Source organism: Ambystoma mexicanum, chromosome 2p (genome assembly GCF_040938575.1).
Source record: "Ambystoma mexicanum isolate Mex_15411 chromosome 2p, UKY_AmexF1_1, whole genome shotgun sequence".
NCBI lineage: Eukaryota > Metazoa > Chordata > Amphibia > Caudata > Ambystomatidae > Ambystoma > Ambystoma mexicanum.
This window is the reverse complement of record NC_090923.1, coordinates 1434774335-1434787017: the sequence shown is the minus strand read 5'-3', so window position 1 is coordinate 1434787017 and position 12683 is coordinate 1434774335. Positions and strand designations below refer to the sequence as shown.

Below are 12683 nucleotides of genomic sequence, written 5' to 3'. Positions count from 1 at the left end.
TCAGCACATCTTTGCGGTTATGTTATAACATTTCTATAGCGCCAAAGCCCTCAGGCATCTAAGCGCTCCTTCACAAGCAGAAAGGGTCAGTGAGGATGAACCGAAGATTAGATAAAGAGTACCGTTTTCAAAAGCTTTCGAAAAGCCAGATGATTGCTTTGTTCTCTGAGCACCAAAGGTAGATTATTCCATGCCTTAGAAACAAGCACTGGGAAGGAACGTCCAATTCCACAAGCTCTTTGTCCTTGCCACCTGTAAGAGTTGGGTGGATGTGGAGCAAAGGTTTTTTGTGGGTTGGTATATAGTGATTTTGTCCTTTAGGTAGCTCGGAGCTGTCCCATAGACACATTTATGACACAGGATCAGCATTTTGTTGAGAGAAATGTATGCAATGTTAAAGTTGACGACCATGGTCAAGGACTACATGGGGTACTGTAGGGAGGAATGGGGGCCAGTGATTGGTAAATGGGGATGGGATGTCCACCCGGGATTTGTTGATTGAGTTGTAGGGTGGTGCCTCTGTCCTTCTCCATCCGGTAGATGCTTGAGTGCATACTAGATTGGGGGGCGGTGAGTGGAGAATGGGTGGTGGAGGTGTGGGGGATGGTTTGGGGCGGATGGTTTGGGGGGGTTGAGCCTACACCTAGGTGGGAAGTGCTGTATGGTGGTGGTGGGGGGTGGGGGGGCATCCAGTGAACAGGGGTTCAGAGCCTGGGATCTATATCGATATTCTGATGGTGGGTTTGGATCTGGCCCGGCAGTCTTTTGACCTTGCTAGTGTGCTTTATTTGCTTGAAATCAACTCGTTGTGTTGGGGAGAGTCCGGTGCAGAGGGTTGTTTTGGTTTGCTGAGATGTGGCAGTGTTTCCTTTTGAGATTCGTGTACTGTTTAATAATTAAAATTAATAACAAAGTTTTTATAAAAATCTCCCTCCCAGGTTCTGCAAAATGTTGGCAGGTTTGTTGTTTTGGTTTGTGGTGTGGGGGAAGGTCAAATTGGGTTGTTGTGTTGGGTTGTATCCCCAATGCTGTTAGATGGCAGCAAGTGAAACTATACTCTAATACCGTTCTTGTCTTCACTAGGGTTGTGTGGGAAATGACCAGGTGACACAAACTCTAAAGATGAGCGGCCGAGAAGAGGATCGGGAGTACCAGCGGTTAGAGGACTTTGAGGAGGATTCGCCTCCAGGAGAGGAGGATCTGCTGGTTCATGTGCCTGAGGGTTTGAAAGGTAATGTGGTAAGGGACATTCTGTTGCCAAAATCATCTTTATGATCTCCCCCAGAAAGCAGGAGTGTGTAGATTTACCAAACATTCAGTAAATCAATAGTTTATTCGGATTTAAAAAATCCATCAAACACAAATAAAAAACATCACACAAGTAATTACATACCATATGCCAAAACATAGTGCAGCAAATCAAGAGATTCTGGGGGGCGGGGGAGATGAACCATAGGGCCCCTATGCCAACGAAAGTTCACCCATTTAGGGGGCCTGTCCACCATAGTGCTTTTCTGGTCTCGTCCCAGAGGAGTAAGGTTTGCCCCAGACAGGGGAGATTTCCTCATGGTTGACCTCCTGGGGCACCCAGAACCAAGGTGAAGATGAGGACTAATTGAGATCCCACTCCCGGGCATCCATCCTGCCCCCTCAAATTTTCCCAGGAACTTTCTTGCCACTCTCCAGTCCCAGAAGGCCAATTCCCCAATGTCGTGTGACTGTTTGCCCACGCTTTGCACTCTGCGACCACCCACCATAGATTCCCTGTACACAGTCACATCCTCTTATGGACCGTAGCCAGTGTAAGCTTTTATTTAGAAGGGCATCCCTTGATTCTTGCATATCCCTAGCCAGTTTGGGTACCCCATAGAGATACACCATAGCATGACATGACCGATCTCAGACCGGGGGCTGAGATGAACCCCCACTGCACCAAGGTCCGTATGCACTCTTCTCCCCTGACTTGTGGCAATTTGAGCCCGCTAGACTTGGGGCACAGTCTCGTGGGGGGGGGCGGTAGGCACAGCATTCGAATTGGGCACCCTGTTAGGCTCTTTGATCTTGGCGCTCTTTGCACAGGATTTAGTGTTGGTTGCCAGGCACCAGGCTAGGACAAACACATTTTACATCTATAATCACTGGGCTCTGGAGAGCCAGTTCCAAGGGGTGTTCCGGAGGTGCGTCAGGAGGCTCCTTACACACAGTTGAGAAGTTAGATGGCACCCCCTCCCTCTCCCGAGATTCTATAAGAGTTGAGAGCATATTTCTAACATTAATGCTGTCTGCCTTTCCTTTTAAAAAAGGCATAGAAATCCTTGGCACCTCAGGATCTAAACTCGAGAGATCCATGACTCATTCAGTGCATTGGCCTCTGTTTCTCTCTTTCGCTCTTGCTTTTTCTCTCACTTTTTCTCGCTCTCCTCTCACCTGCTTTCCTTTTTACTTTTCCGTTCCTCTATTCATTTTGGCTCTGTGTCCCTCAGTCTCTTTACCTTTTTGTATTATTTATTAATATTTTGGTGAGTGACAAAACATTATATTAACTATTACCATGTCATTTTATTAAAATGCATTTAAATATAATTTTTTAAAGAAAAAACAATTTCTAATTTATTTATACACTGGTTACAGGTCTATAGCGTGGATATCGAAACCGCAGTGTTGTAACGCAAATTATAGTAAATGCAGGTTTTTCACGTGAATGAAAATCTTTAATTTTTCAAACTTTTAAAAAAGTTTTTTTAGTAAAGGCAGTCCAGTATTATGTATTGAACATTCTCTAGTTTGAGCCAGCAGTAAACTTAAAAAAAAAAAAAACACTTAACTAGAAAACTTTTTGGAAATGAAAGAACCAGTTAACTTTGGACGGGGTATCTCTTCCAGACCGTGTCTACAGGCCTTTATGCTCATCTCTGTGAAGTCTGTACTGCTGTCTTATTTGTATTATTTAACCAATCGTTCTCAGTTATCCAAAATAAGCAACCTGTGGCTGTTTCCCCACCTTCACAAAATGAAGGAGAAAATTGTGTTTCCAGATCAGTCAAACCCACACCAGTTAAGCCTGATTTAAACTTGGGGATTAGCAACAAAACTAACACAAGATCAAATACGGTGGATGGGTTTTTAGAACACTTATTGATTTCTGCGTCCGAAGAATCTCGTGACAATTTGCATCATCTGACACATACCCATGAGAAGGAACAGAAGGTTTGTCTGCAGTTTGAAGAAGATGGGCAGCAGACTACATTTTGAAATCTCTTGATGCACTGGAAAAAAGCTTGACTTCAAAATGGTCCCTTCCATTGCTGGCCCTGTCGAAATCTGTCGGTGAGCAGAACACTCTCTTCATGGAAGCTTACACCTTTGTCATGGAGGTACCCACAAACATTATCAGTTCTTTATCAGCACTTTAGCTGAAAAGCTTATCCTGTGCCTTTTTGTTTCAGCCTCAGTGGAAACTAAATCACACCATTTCTGAACAATCTATGAAACGGGTTTTTCCTGTAATACCATGATACTGCACCACAATCTGCATTGCCTGGCAAGCAAACCGCCCTTTGCCTGCCATTGCTCCTTTTTAAAAATAATTCTAATCCATCCAAGGATGCGCTGGCCTCTTCAACAAGATCCAGAGCTTTTGTCATTATCCACACACCATCTACAATCTTGTCCTTGTACGATTTACATGTCACCTGCAAATACTTCCTATGTTTTCTTCTGTATTTGGAGATGAAGACTACCAGGTTGGCCTGCATCCCTGGAATCCGTTACCCCTTTTCCCCTAAAAAGGGTCTACAGCATTTTGCTCTCTGTTGTTTTTTTTCCATTGTTGACTTATGAGTCGATTCATTTATGGGCAGCCCTAAATTAAGATACCAGAGAGATTAAGAATGCGAGCAAAAAAAGAAAGGAGTATGAGTTAGTTGGAGATCAAAGGAAATCTGAGATGGGCATGGAATCGATTTGAAAGCTGTATGACAAGAATCCTGGCCTAGTTGGTGCATCATTGTGAAAGGCACAAACCTCCAACAGAACTAGACCATCAAAAAAAAAGTTCCACCTGAAAGCTGGATTAATCTGTATAGTAATATATGTTTGGGGGCAATAACAACTCAATGGAATTAAGTATTGCCAAGAAGGCAATCTCTGCACAAAAATCCAACAACCTGAACTAATTATAGGAGATATGTACAAATCGAATGATGTACTTTGTGGGCCCACTTCTGTTGCTGGTTTTTAATGCCATAATAACATTAAACCTGTTAGCAAAAACTTGTAGCAGAGCAATAATAATTTTAATATATGAGAAGGGTGATAAGACCCACCCTGACTTCTTATCGCACATTTTTATTACACACCTCAAAAATGTTGTTTTTGTACTTATGCATATTACTGACTGGGTGATATAACTGCCGAGCTGAAATGCAGTTTGGGTTCAGGGAAGAGCTGGGAACTATGAATCTGGCTCTCAGCTTATATCTCCTTCTAAATATGTCTGGTGGGTCGGAAGAAGGAGTCAGACATGATGAGGACATTCTGTACTCCTTTTAATATACATTTTAAGAATAATGCCTATCTCTCCATATAGCTAAAGGTAATACCCTACCTAGCTAAAGAAACAAAAGGTGCTCGTCGGATTTCAGGAAGTCCAAAGTAAATATGTTCTCCATCCAAACTAACTCTACCTTACCACTGATTCTAACTAAAGTAAATAGGCCAAGAGAATGCCTCTTCTTCTCCTTGTCTTTTCTTCTCTTTGGGTAGTTTTTTTTTTTATATGCAGGTTCCTTCTTGGCACATATAGTTTGTAGCATAATCTCCTTTGGTAGTCTCTCTTATCAATTCTTGTATTCCTTCAAAACAATTCTTGGGTCTCGTGCTTTCCGTGACCCTGTCTTTGGAATACTATTCCTTCCAATAGTTCCTCACACTGTTGTCGTCGCATATATGTTCTTCACAATCTATTTGCTCAGGTTTTCCTAAATTATGGTTTCCTAAATTATGGTTGCCTTGATTCCCTTTTTGGCTTCTCTTGCCAAGGATTCTCTCTCCCAGGCTGTCTGTCCTTTTATCTTGTTCACTTGTGAGCTTAATCTCGCTTATAGGGTGATGGCCCTTCCTCCAAGGATTTTTGTTTGTCTCGGTAGGTACCCCACCCGGGCTGTTCTAAACTCTTTCATACGTTGCTCATATCCCTTGTTGAATGCTTTTGTCATTGCTTTTTCGTCATCAAGACTCAGGCGAGTTTCTCTCTTAAAGTGACCTCTGGTCTTCCCCAAAAGGGTTGTTTGATATTTGCATCCTCGGCTTTTTAGAGTTCTAGTCATTCAGCTTTATATGTACTCCTTCGTCCTAAGTAGTGGGACGAGTTCCTCCTGCATGTGATTAGCCGGTGGCCTCACGCTATTCCCAAGTCCCACGGTACCTCTTGTTATACGGGGGACGGCTGCTGAGCTCAGCTCTTCTTCGGGTACTGCTCTACGCTCCTCTCGCTACTTGGATTTCAGTTATTCGTCAGTTGTCTGTCCCCAGATGCTTGCAATTGAGAGTTGTTTGGGCTTCCTGTTGCAGTAGTCTCTGCACTGTTCTTCGGGCATTCTGCCCACCACTCTGCACGTGTGGTCGCACAACTACCAGGTGGTACTTCCTTTTCTTCCTGCTCGTACCGCTTTCCTTGCGGTTGTACACACCGGCCCTCTGGCATCTCACGCCGATTTTCCCTGGCTCTTCAGAAGTCATGGGCTCTGCCATCTGTCTTGATTCCACCTCCACAAGACGTGATGAGGTCAGTGGGCTTCCCCATGTGCATAGGATTCTCCTTCCCTCCTTCTGCTATGACTCGTCGCAGTTAATTACAGGTCTCTGGTTAAAGAGACCTTTTCTTTTCTTTCTCCACATGTTTCTTTTTACATTGCCTTCAGCCAGACATACAGTTGCCACAGCATTCTTCATTGGAGACAGTTCCTTATATGCAGCAATAATATTTGACTTGGGGTTCCTCACAGGAACGGGAGTCCTTGTCCCCAAAGGGTGGGTCTCTCCCCGTGAGGTCCCACTTGCTTCGACCACTAGGGAGGGTTTTGTGGAGTGGCTCACCTCGGTAACCTCACAGGGGAGTCTGCCTCTTGGGGAGAAGGACGAATATCAGCGATTCATCCCATATGCTACATTAAAGAAAGAAACCATATACATGCCCTTTATGGACCTCAACTGCTTTTGATCTGGTGGAGCAAAATAGACTTTGGTTGCCTCTAGTTGGGATACGATTGCCTTTCGTTTCATTGAGCATATAGTCCTGGGTGACCAGACCACAACACCAAGTATTTGTTCACAGATCTGATTGAGGAATTATAGAAACTACTGGTCAGGACAGCTGTATAAGTCAAAATAAACTATTTACCAAATGACTGAGCTGACGGGTCTTCTTAAGGAGTGGGCCATCATAACACAAAAGGTACCCTCTGTATTTTCAAACATTTCCCTAAAATAAAGGTTATCAGTGTCCCAAAGTGAAACATGCTTCAGTACCCCAGTTAAAGCAAAAGTTACAAAGTAAAGATGCTCCTTTGGTCAAAGTCCAAAAAAGCCTTAAAACCAAAGAAAAGGCATTTCATCCTGCAGCAAGGATTCCAATAGTCTCTTACTCCCAGCCTCTGTGTCTGTCAGCACGTCCAGCTGGCTGTTGGTTCAATGGTCCGAGTTTGGCTTCCAGCTTGTCCTGGATGGACTTGGACTTTTGTGTAGTTTTGGCATGCCCTGAGGTGGCAGATTGAGGAGCATGTGCGTATTCTTGACTTTCCCCTTGAGTAGCCCTATTGGGTCTTGGCTCTGGACCCTCTGTCCTGCCCACCTTCCTCCTCTGACTATATTCTGTACTCTCTTCCTCTTGGCTGTGTGGCCCTTTCGGGTATCTCCTTCAGCACTCATGCCTTCTAATTGTTTGCCCCTCCAGGGCCTACTTCTCTCTTGAGTCCACTTAAATTCTTTGCCCCTCTGGCAGCCACCTTCTGCCCTCTTGCGAGCTCCTTGGAGCACCACCCTCCTCTTCTCTCGCTCTGACCCTCCTTCAAGCACCACCCTCCTCCTTTCTTCACTTTGACCCTTCTTCACTCCTTTGTGTATCAACTCCTCCACTCTCTCCCAATGGCACCTTTTTGCTCCTTCAAGCAAAACCCTCGTCCTCCTCCTCTCCACTCTCTTGCTGCCTCCTTTAACTTTATTGCCTCCTCAAACAACCTCCAGGCGGTTCACCTTAGTTGGGTGGACGTTACTTGACAATATTCCGATCTCCGCCTGAAACTCTTCCACCTCTTCTGAAAACTCTGCAATCTTCTCCTTAAACTTTTCAGCCTTCTGTTCAACCTTTTCTTCCATCCACTTGAACTATGCAACCTCCTCCTAAATCTCTTCTACCTGCTCCTTTATTTATTTTTACATTTACAAAGTGCACAAACTCAGAACCCCCCCTTCTTGCACTCTGCAACCTTCATTTTGCTCTCCTCCACTGCCTTCTCAACCTCCTTCAACAAATCTACCACCTACTCTTTGCTTGGTCCAGGATTGGGTCCGTTCTTTGTGCCTCCACAAATTGGACTGAAACGGGCACTGGGAGATGTTGAACTGTTTGCTTCTTGAGCTTCTGTCATCTCCCCAAATCCAGTTCTTATTTTGTTTGTGGGCTCGAAGGTTTCGACTTCCTCTACTGTCGGAATGTGGACTTGCTCACAAATCACTTGGGCCATGGGTTGACCTTGTTTCAGAATGAAGGGGGGTGTTTGTGAGGTTCAGCTTCAGCAGCAGTACCTTGATGTCTCCACGGTAGTACCAGTTTATTACCCCTGTTCCGACTTCCAGGGAATGCTTGAGTGCTAACCCTGACCTTGGGGTCACTCTTCCGTAGGTTCCTTCTGATATTTCATGTCTTGATTCAATTGGCTTCATCGACATCTAGATCACAAGTGGCAACCCCTTTTGGTAACTCTAGTCGGAAGTCAGGACTTTGTCACTCCCAGCATCTGTCAAATCCCATTTCTGACACCACAATTCATAGATGATACAAAAAACACTCCTAGTCTTCGAGGCAGTCTAAAGGTTTTTCTTTTTGAGGGCTAAGGCCGTCCTTCTCTCCTTGTTGTGACCCTCCTCCCATCTGAGGCATCTGTAAACCCTTGGTTAGTGCTACCGAACTTTGACCATCTACGGCATAACAATGTCTTATGCTATGGATACTTCCGTAAATGCCAGCGAGCTAGACTCTTCGGTACTTCCTAATTCTCCCTACTCTAGCCAAATGTTAGTGTTCTAATGGGACCTAGGATAGTGCCGTACACTTAGTCAAGCTTAACTTGCAACTCCACTCTCCACTATCCTCTCCCGCTCTACTCTGACCACTCCCTAGTCACCCCCTCCTTTCTGATATCACCTCTGTGTTGCACTCCTCCTGATCTTGCCTCCAGTCTTTGATGCTACTTCATATCGCATGCCACTACTTCTCTTCCCCGCCTCAACTTTCCTCCTCCACGCTATGACTCTCCTCCTCCACGCTATGACTCTCCTCCTCCACGCTATGACTCTCCTCCTCCACGCTATGACTCTCCTCCTCCACGCTATGACTCTCCTCTTCCCACTACTACTCGAACACACTACTTTCATCATGTACCTTTCAATTCACTTCTTACACTAACCTCTCTACTCAGTCATCACAGAAACCCTTGCCCTGCAGGACCACTTCCACTGCTAAGCCAATACCTCACCTACTCGACAAATCTCCTCCCCAAGCCACTACTCCCTCCTTCCTCCAACAGGTCTCTTGGCTGTCCCCCACCTCACCCTAAAAACCAACACGTTCTGCTTCTGGTCCCCTTCTTAAATTCCCCTCCCCCTGTTTGGATTGGATGACACTCCCTGGACAGTAGTCAAAAGGGGGTTCATCCCCGCCCCTTTCTCCATGCGGGTTCGTTGCATTCTGAGTTCAGCAGCTTGGGAATGCCAATGTTCAGATCAGTTTTGTGGTACCCTGCTTCATGGGGTCTCCCGCTAATTGTTTTTGTTGCCTAGTGGTCTAGGAGGTCTTTTTTGTGCTGCGTTGGCTCCCCGGTGGAATCCATAGATATACACTTAGTACATTTGAAATGAACGTATTCATTGAATCAATTTCACCCTTTGGGTGTGCAGCTTGAGATGGGGAGATTGCCTGCTGATCTTGCTGTCACTTTCAGGCAGTGTTTCACCTTTATGCATTGATGAGCCCATGTCCTTTCTGGTCTTGGTAAGACCTCAATCTCATCTGTCTCCTTTTTGGTAATGGCAATGATCTTTGTGTGACTATTTGCTAACTTCTCTAGTCTCTGTCTTAGTTGTACCCATATTTCCCCAAATGTTTAGGTAATTTATCCTGTGACTTTGGATATCGTCCTTTGTACTTCGTTCATTATTGTGGTGACTGCAACCTTAATGTGTTATCTTCATACGTCTGTGGATAGTGCCTTCTCAAACCTGTAGGGTGGTCTTGCAGGTGTGGGTTGGTCTCTTGGTAGTGGGTCTCGTTGAGTTGGGCCTGGATCCAGTATATTGTCCTTTGAACATAAAGTTGGTTGCAAGTGCAAGGAGAGTAGGGATCTGGAGTTGAAGGGAAACTGAGAGCAGTTATACAATTCCCCCGAATGGCAGACACTGCAGACATTTTTACGCACATACTTTTCCTGCTGCAGCCAATTCTGTTTTTAACAATCTCAGTACTTAAGAATAAAGTCAGATACTTTCAATCATACAAGAATTAAGTGATCCAAACAAACAGAGACCTCTCTATTGTGCTAGTAGCAAGGAATGAGGAAGTGACCTATCAGGAGGGACATTTATGGACTGTAAACTAATTAGAAGATGGAAATATTTGGTAATTGTCTAGATTTTGATACCTTTTCAAGAGCAGTATTTGTAGGAACATATGAACAGCTAATTCTGAAGAGAAAGATAAACAGATGAAGTTCATAGAAACCAAAATAGAAAACTCATTTTACCCTCCTCCATAATGCCCACTAATCACTGTGCTAGAAGAGCCTAGAGAGTCCTATCAAAATGTTACAATACTAGATAACACTAGATAACTTACAATTTCTAACATCAAATAAAAACGACACATAAAATTAACTAAGGCAGAAAAGCCACCTCAGAGGTACTATGAATGCTCATGTGCTCGAGTATCATCTTCATTATTATATTTTGTATACATTACTGTCTCAAACTCTGACAAGGTCTATAAGACAAATAGCCAATATTCAACTGCTTTTCCATACTTTTTCAGACTTTTAGTATTTTTTTTTTTTTTGCATGTATTATTGCTCTGTTTACCCAGTTTTGCATGCCTCCATCCATGGGGGGATCTCTGTCTAACAATTGGAAAACCGCTATTACAGGGGCCCCAATTCATTTTCCACTTTGAAAACAAGCATATTCAGCCTGGTACATCAGTTGTCGCAATTGAGCCGTTCACAGGTTTTTATTAAGCTTTTGAGTCTGCCACGGAAAAGTAATGGTGGCCTGTGTTTCACCATGTCCCAGTTCATGTTAAGGAGGGGGGGGGGGCGGTCAGGGTTCAAACGGTTATTATTTTATAAGCATAGGCCCAGTGCTTGGGATTTACTAGATAAACAAATGGGAAGGGTTTTCAAAGTAATCAAAATGGAGCATGTTCAGCTTGCTTGAGTAGTTTGTCAATCTGTGCCTTACTTTTCTGGGGTTGGACGAACCGGCAGTCAAACATTCATTCTGGATACTGAGCTCTCTCGCGGTGGTCCTCCTCTCCTGATGTACTCATTGGGGCTGGTCTTGCTTCAGGTGTTGGCCCAACTGCCTCACAGAGAGCCCTGGAATAAACGCAACCGAATAGACCACATTCATGGCCAGCTCAGAGTGGATGGCTTGTCCTGATACCCTGGAGATTTCATTCCAGCAGGAGACACCCTTCATTGATCTGTATGACCCAGATATGGACAATGAAGACCTCTACATAGTTCAGGAGGAGGAAGAACAAAATTATGGCGACGAAGAAGAGGATATGTATGATATAGCCTCTCCCGTCACCCAAAACCCCCCAGTTGCTGATTGGCCTATAGACAACCAGCCCCTTCTAAATGACATGCTCATTAAGGCGGCTGAGCATTTTCAGATCAAAACACAAACTCAACAAGACAAAGACTTTGAGGATATTCTGGGGGATAAAAAAGCTGTCGCACAGTTTATCCCATCCTGCATTCTGTACAAAGGGAGATCTAGCCTTCTCTGGAGACTCCTAACCAGACGCATGCAGTTAACCCTCACATCGAAAAACTCTTCCGTCCTGCCCCCACAAACCTTCTCTATATAGGAACAGCTCAAACCAGACTCTCTTGTAGTAACAACCACAAGAAAGAGAGCAGGTACACCATTAGCCTCCTCTGAGGCACCACCTGATAAGGAGAGCAAACGTCTATACACCATGGGGCAGAAAGTAGCCACGTCTGCTGCCTTTCAGGCAAGAATAGCTGATATGACAGTTCTAGCTTGCCAGAAGAGTAGTAAGTGGGACGAGGTGTCTGCACTATTGTCGTCAGCTATTGAACCCCTTAAGACACAATTGGCCCAGGTAGCAGCAGAGGGCAGAGCAGTCTTTAGTTGCATTCTAAAAAGTAATTTAGATGCCGCAGACCATGCAGGCAGAATAATTGTGGAAGGAACTATTATCAAGCGCCATGCTTGGCTTCGCCAGAATGGATTTAAGCAGGAGACTCAAGCAGCACTGCTTAATATGCCTGTTGAACCCAAGGTCCTCTTCGGGAAGGCCGTCGAGCATGCCCTGAAATCCGCAAAAGAAGAGTACAATACTCTTTTAAGTCTTTGGGACAGCTTACTGATAACCCAACAGGCCAAAGAGGTAATAGTAATTTTCGTCACTTTAGTAGACGAAATTCCCAGAGGGGTTCAGGCTATAGTCAGAATCAGGGTCATCCTGGGGTAACAATCGAGGCCAAGCCTCACAAGGTTACCCAAGGGGACATCGCCAATCTTGCAGCAGGGGTAGGTCCTCCATTTCTAGAGATGGAGCCACACTTCCAAAACTGTGACTACCCGCTTCAGGTGCCCCCCCATGCCTCCAGTAGGACGACGTATTTCCAACTTCACCCAAGCATGGGAGGGAATCACCTCAGACAAATGGGTGCTATTCACCGTGGCCAGCGGTTATTGTGTGTAACTTGTCCAGCGACCCCGGAATCCTCCCCCATGCCAAAAGACCCATTCGAAGGAAGAAAAACGAATCCTTCTCGACGAAATCACAACGCTGCTCCTAAAGGACGTCATAGAAGTCATCCCGGCGAACCAGGTAAACAAGGGTATTTATTCAACCTTCTTGACTACGCTACAAGAAGTAATCCCTCTGCTAAAGTGGGGGGGGACTACATGGCAACATTAGATATGAAAGATGCTTATTTTCATATTTCAACGTTCCCAGCGCATAGAAAATTCTTTGCGATTCAAAATAGCAAACCAGCACTACTAAGTGAAGGTGCTACCCTTCGGAATAACATCTGCTCCAAGGATATTCGCAAAGGTACTGGCTGTGGTGCCAGCGCATCTGCACAGGGAGACAATCCCAGTGTACCCTTACCTGGACGACTGGCTGATTACAGGGCTTCTCAATAAGCGAGAAA

The 12683-nt window shown here is 44.8% G+C and overlaps 1 protein-coding gene across 5 annotated transcripts in view; it reads left to right on the top strand.

Annotated features, from left to right (window-relative positions):
* The window catches only part of LOC138567588 (autophagy-related protein 9A-like), a 446942-nt gene that overhangs the window by 147379 nt on the left and 286880 nt on the right, over positions 1–12683 (top strand). For 4 of the 5 annotated variants that reach the window (XM_069645965.1, XM_069645964.1, XM_069645966.1 and 1 more), the window contains one exon: positions 1084–1231. In XM_069645965.1, coding sequence (XP_069502066.1) covers positions 1123–1231 — 109 coding nt within the window. In that variant the 5' untranslated portion in view covers positions 1084–1122. Of the gene's footprint in view, positions 1–1083; positions 1240–12683 lie in introns of those variants that run through there. The other variant, XM_069645967.1, reaches the window with a different exon arrangement.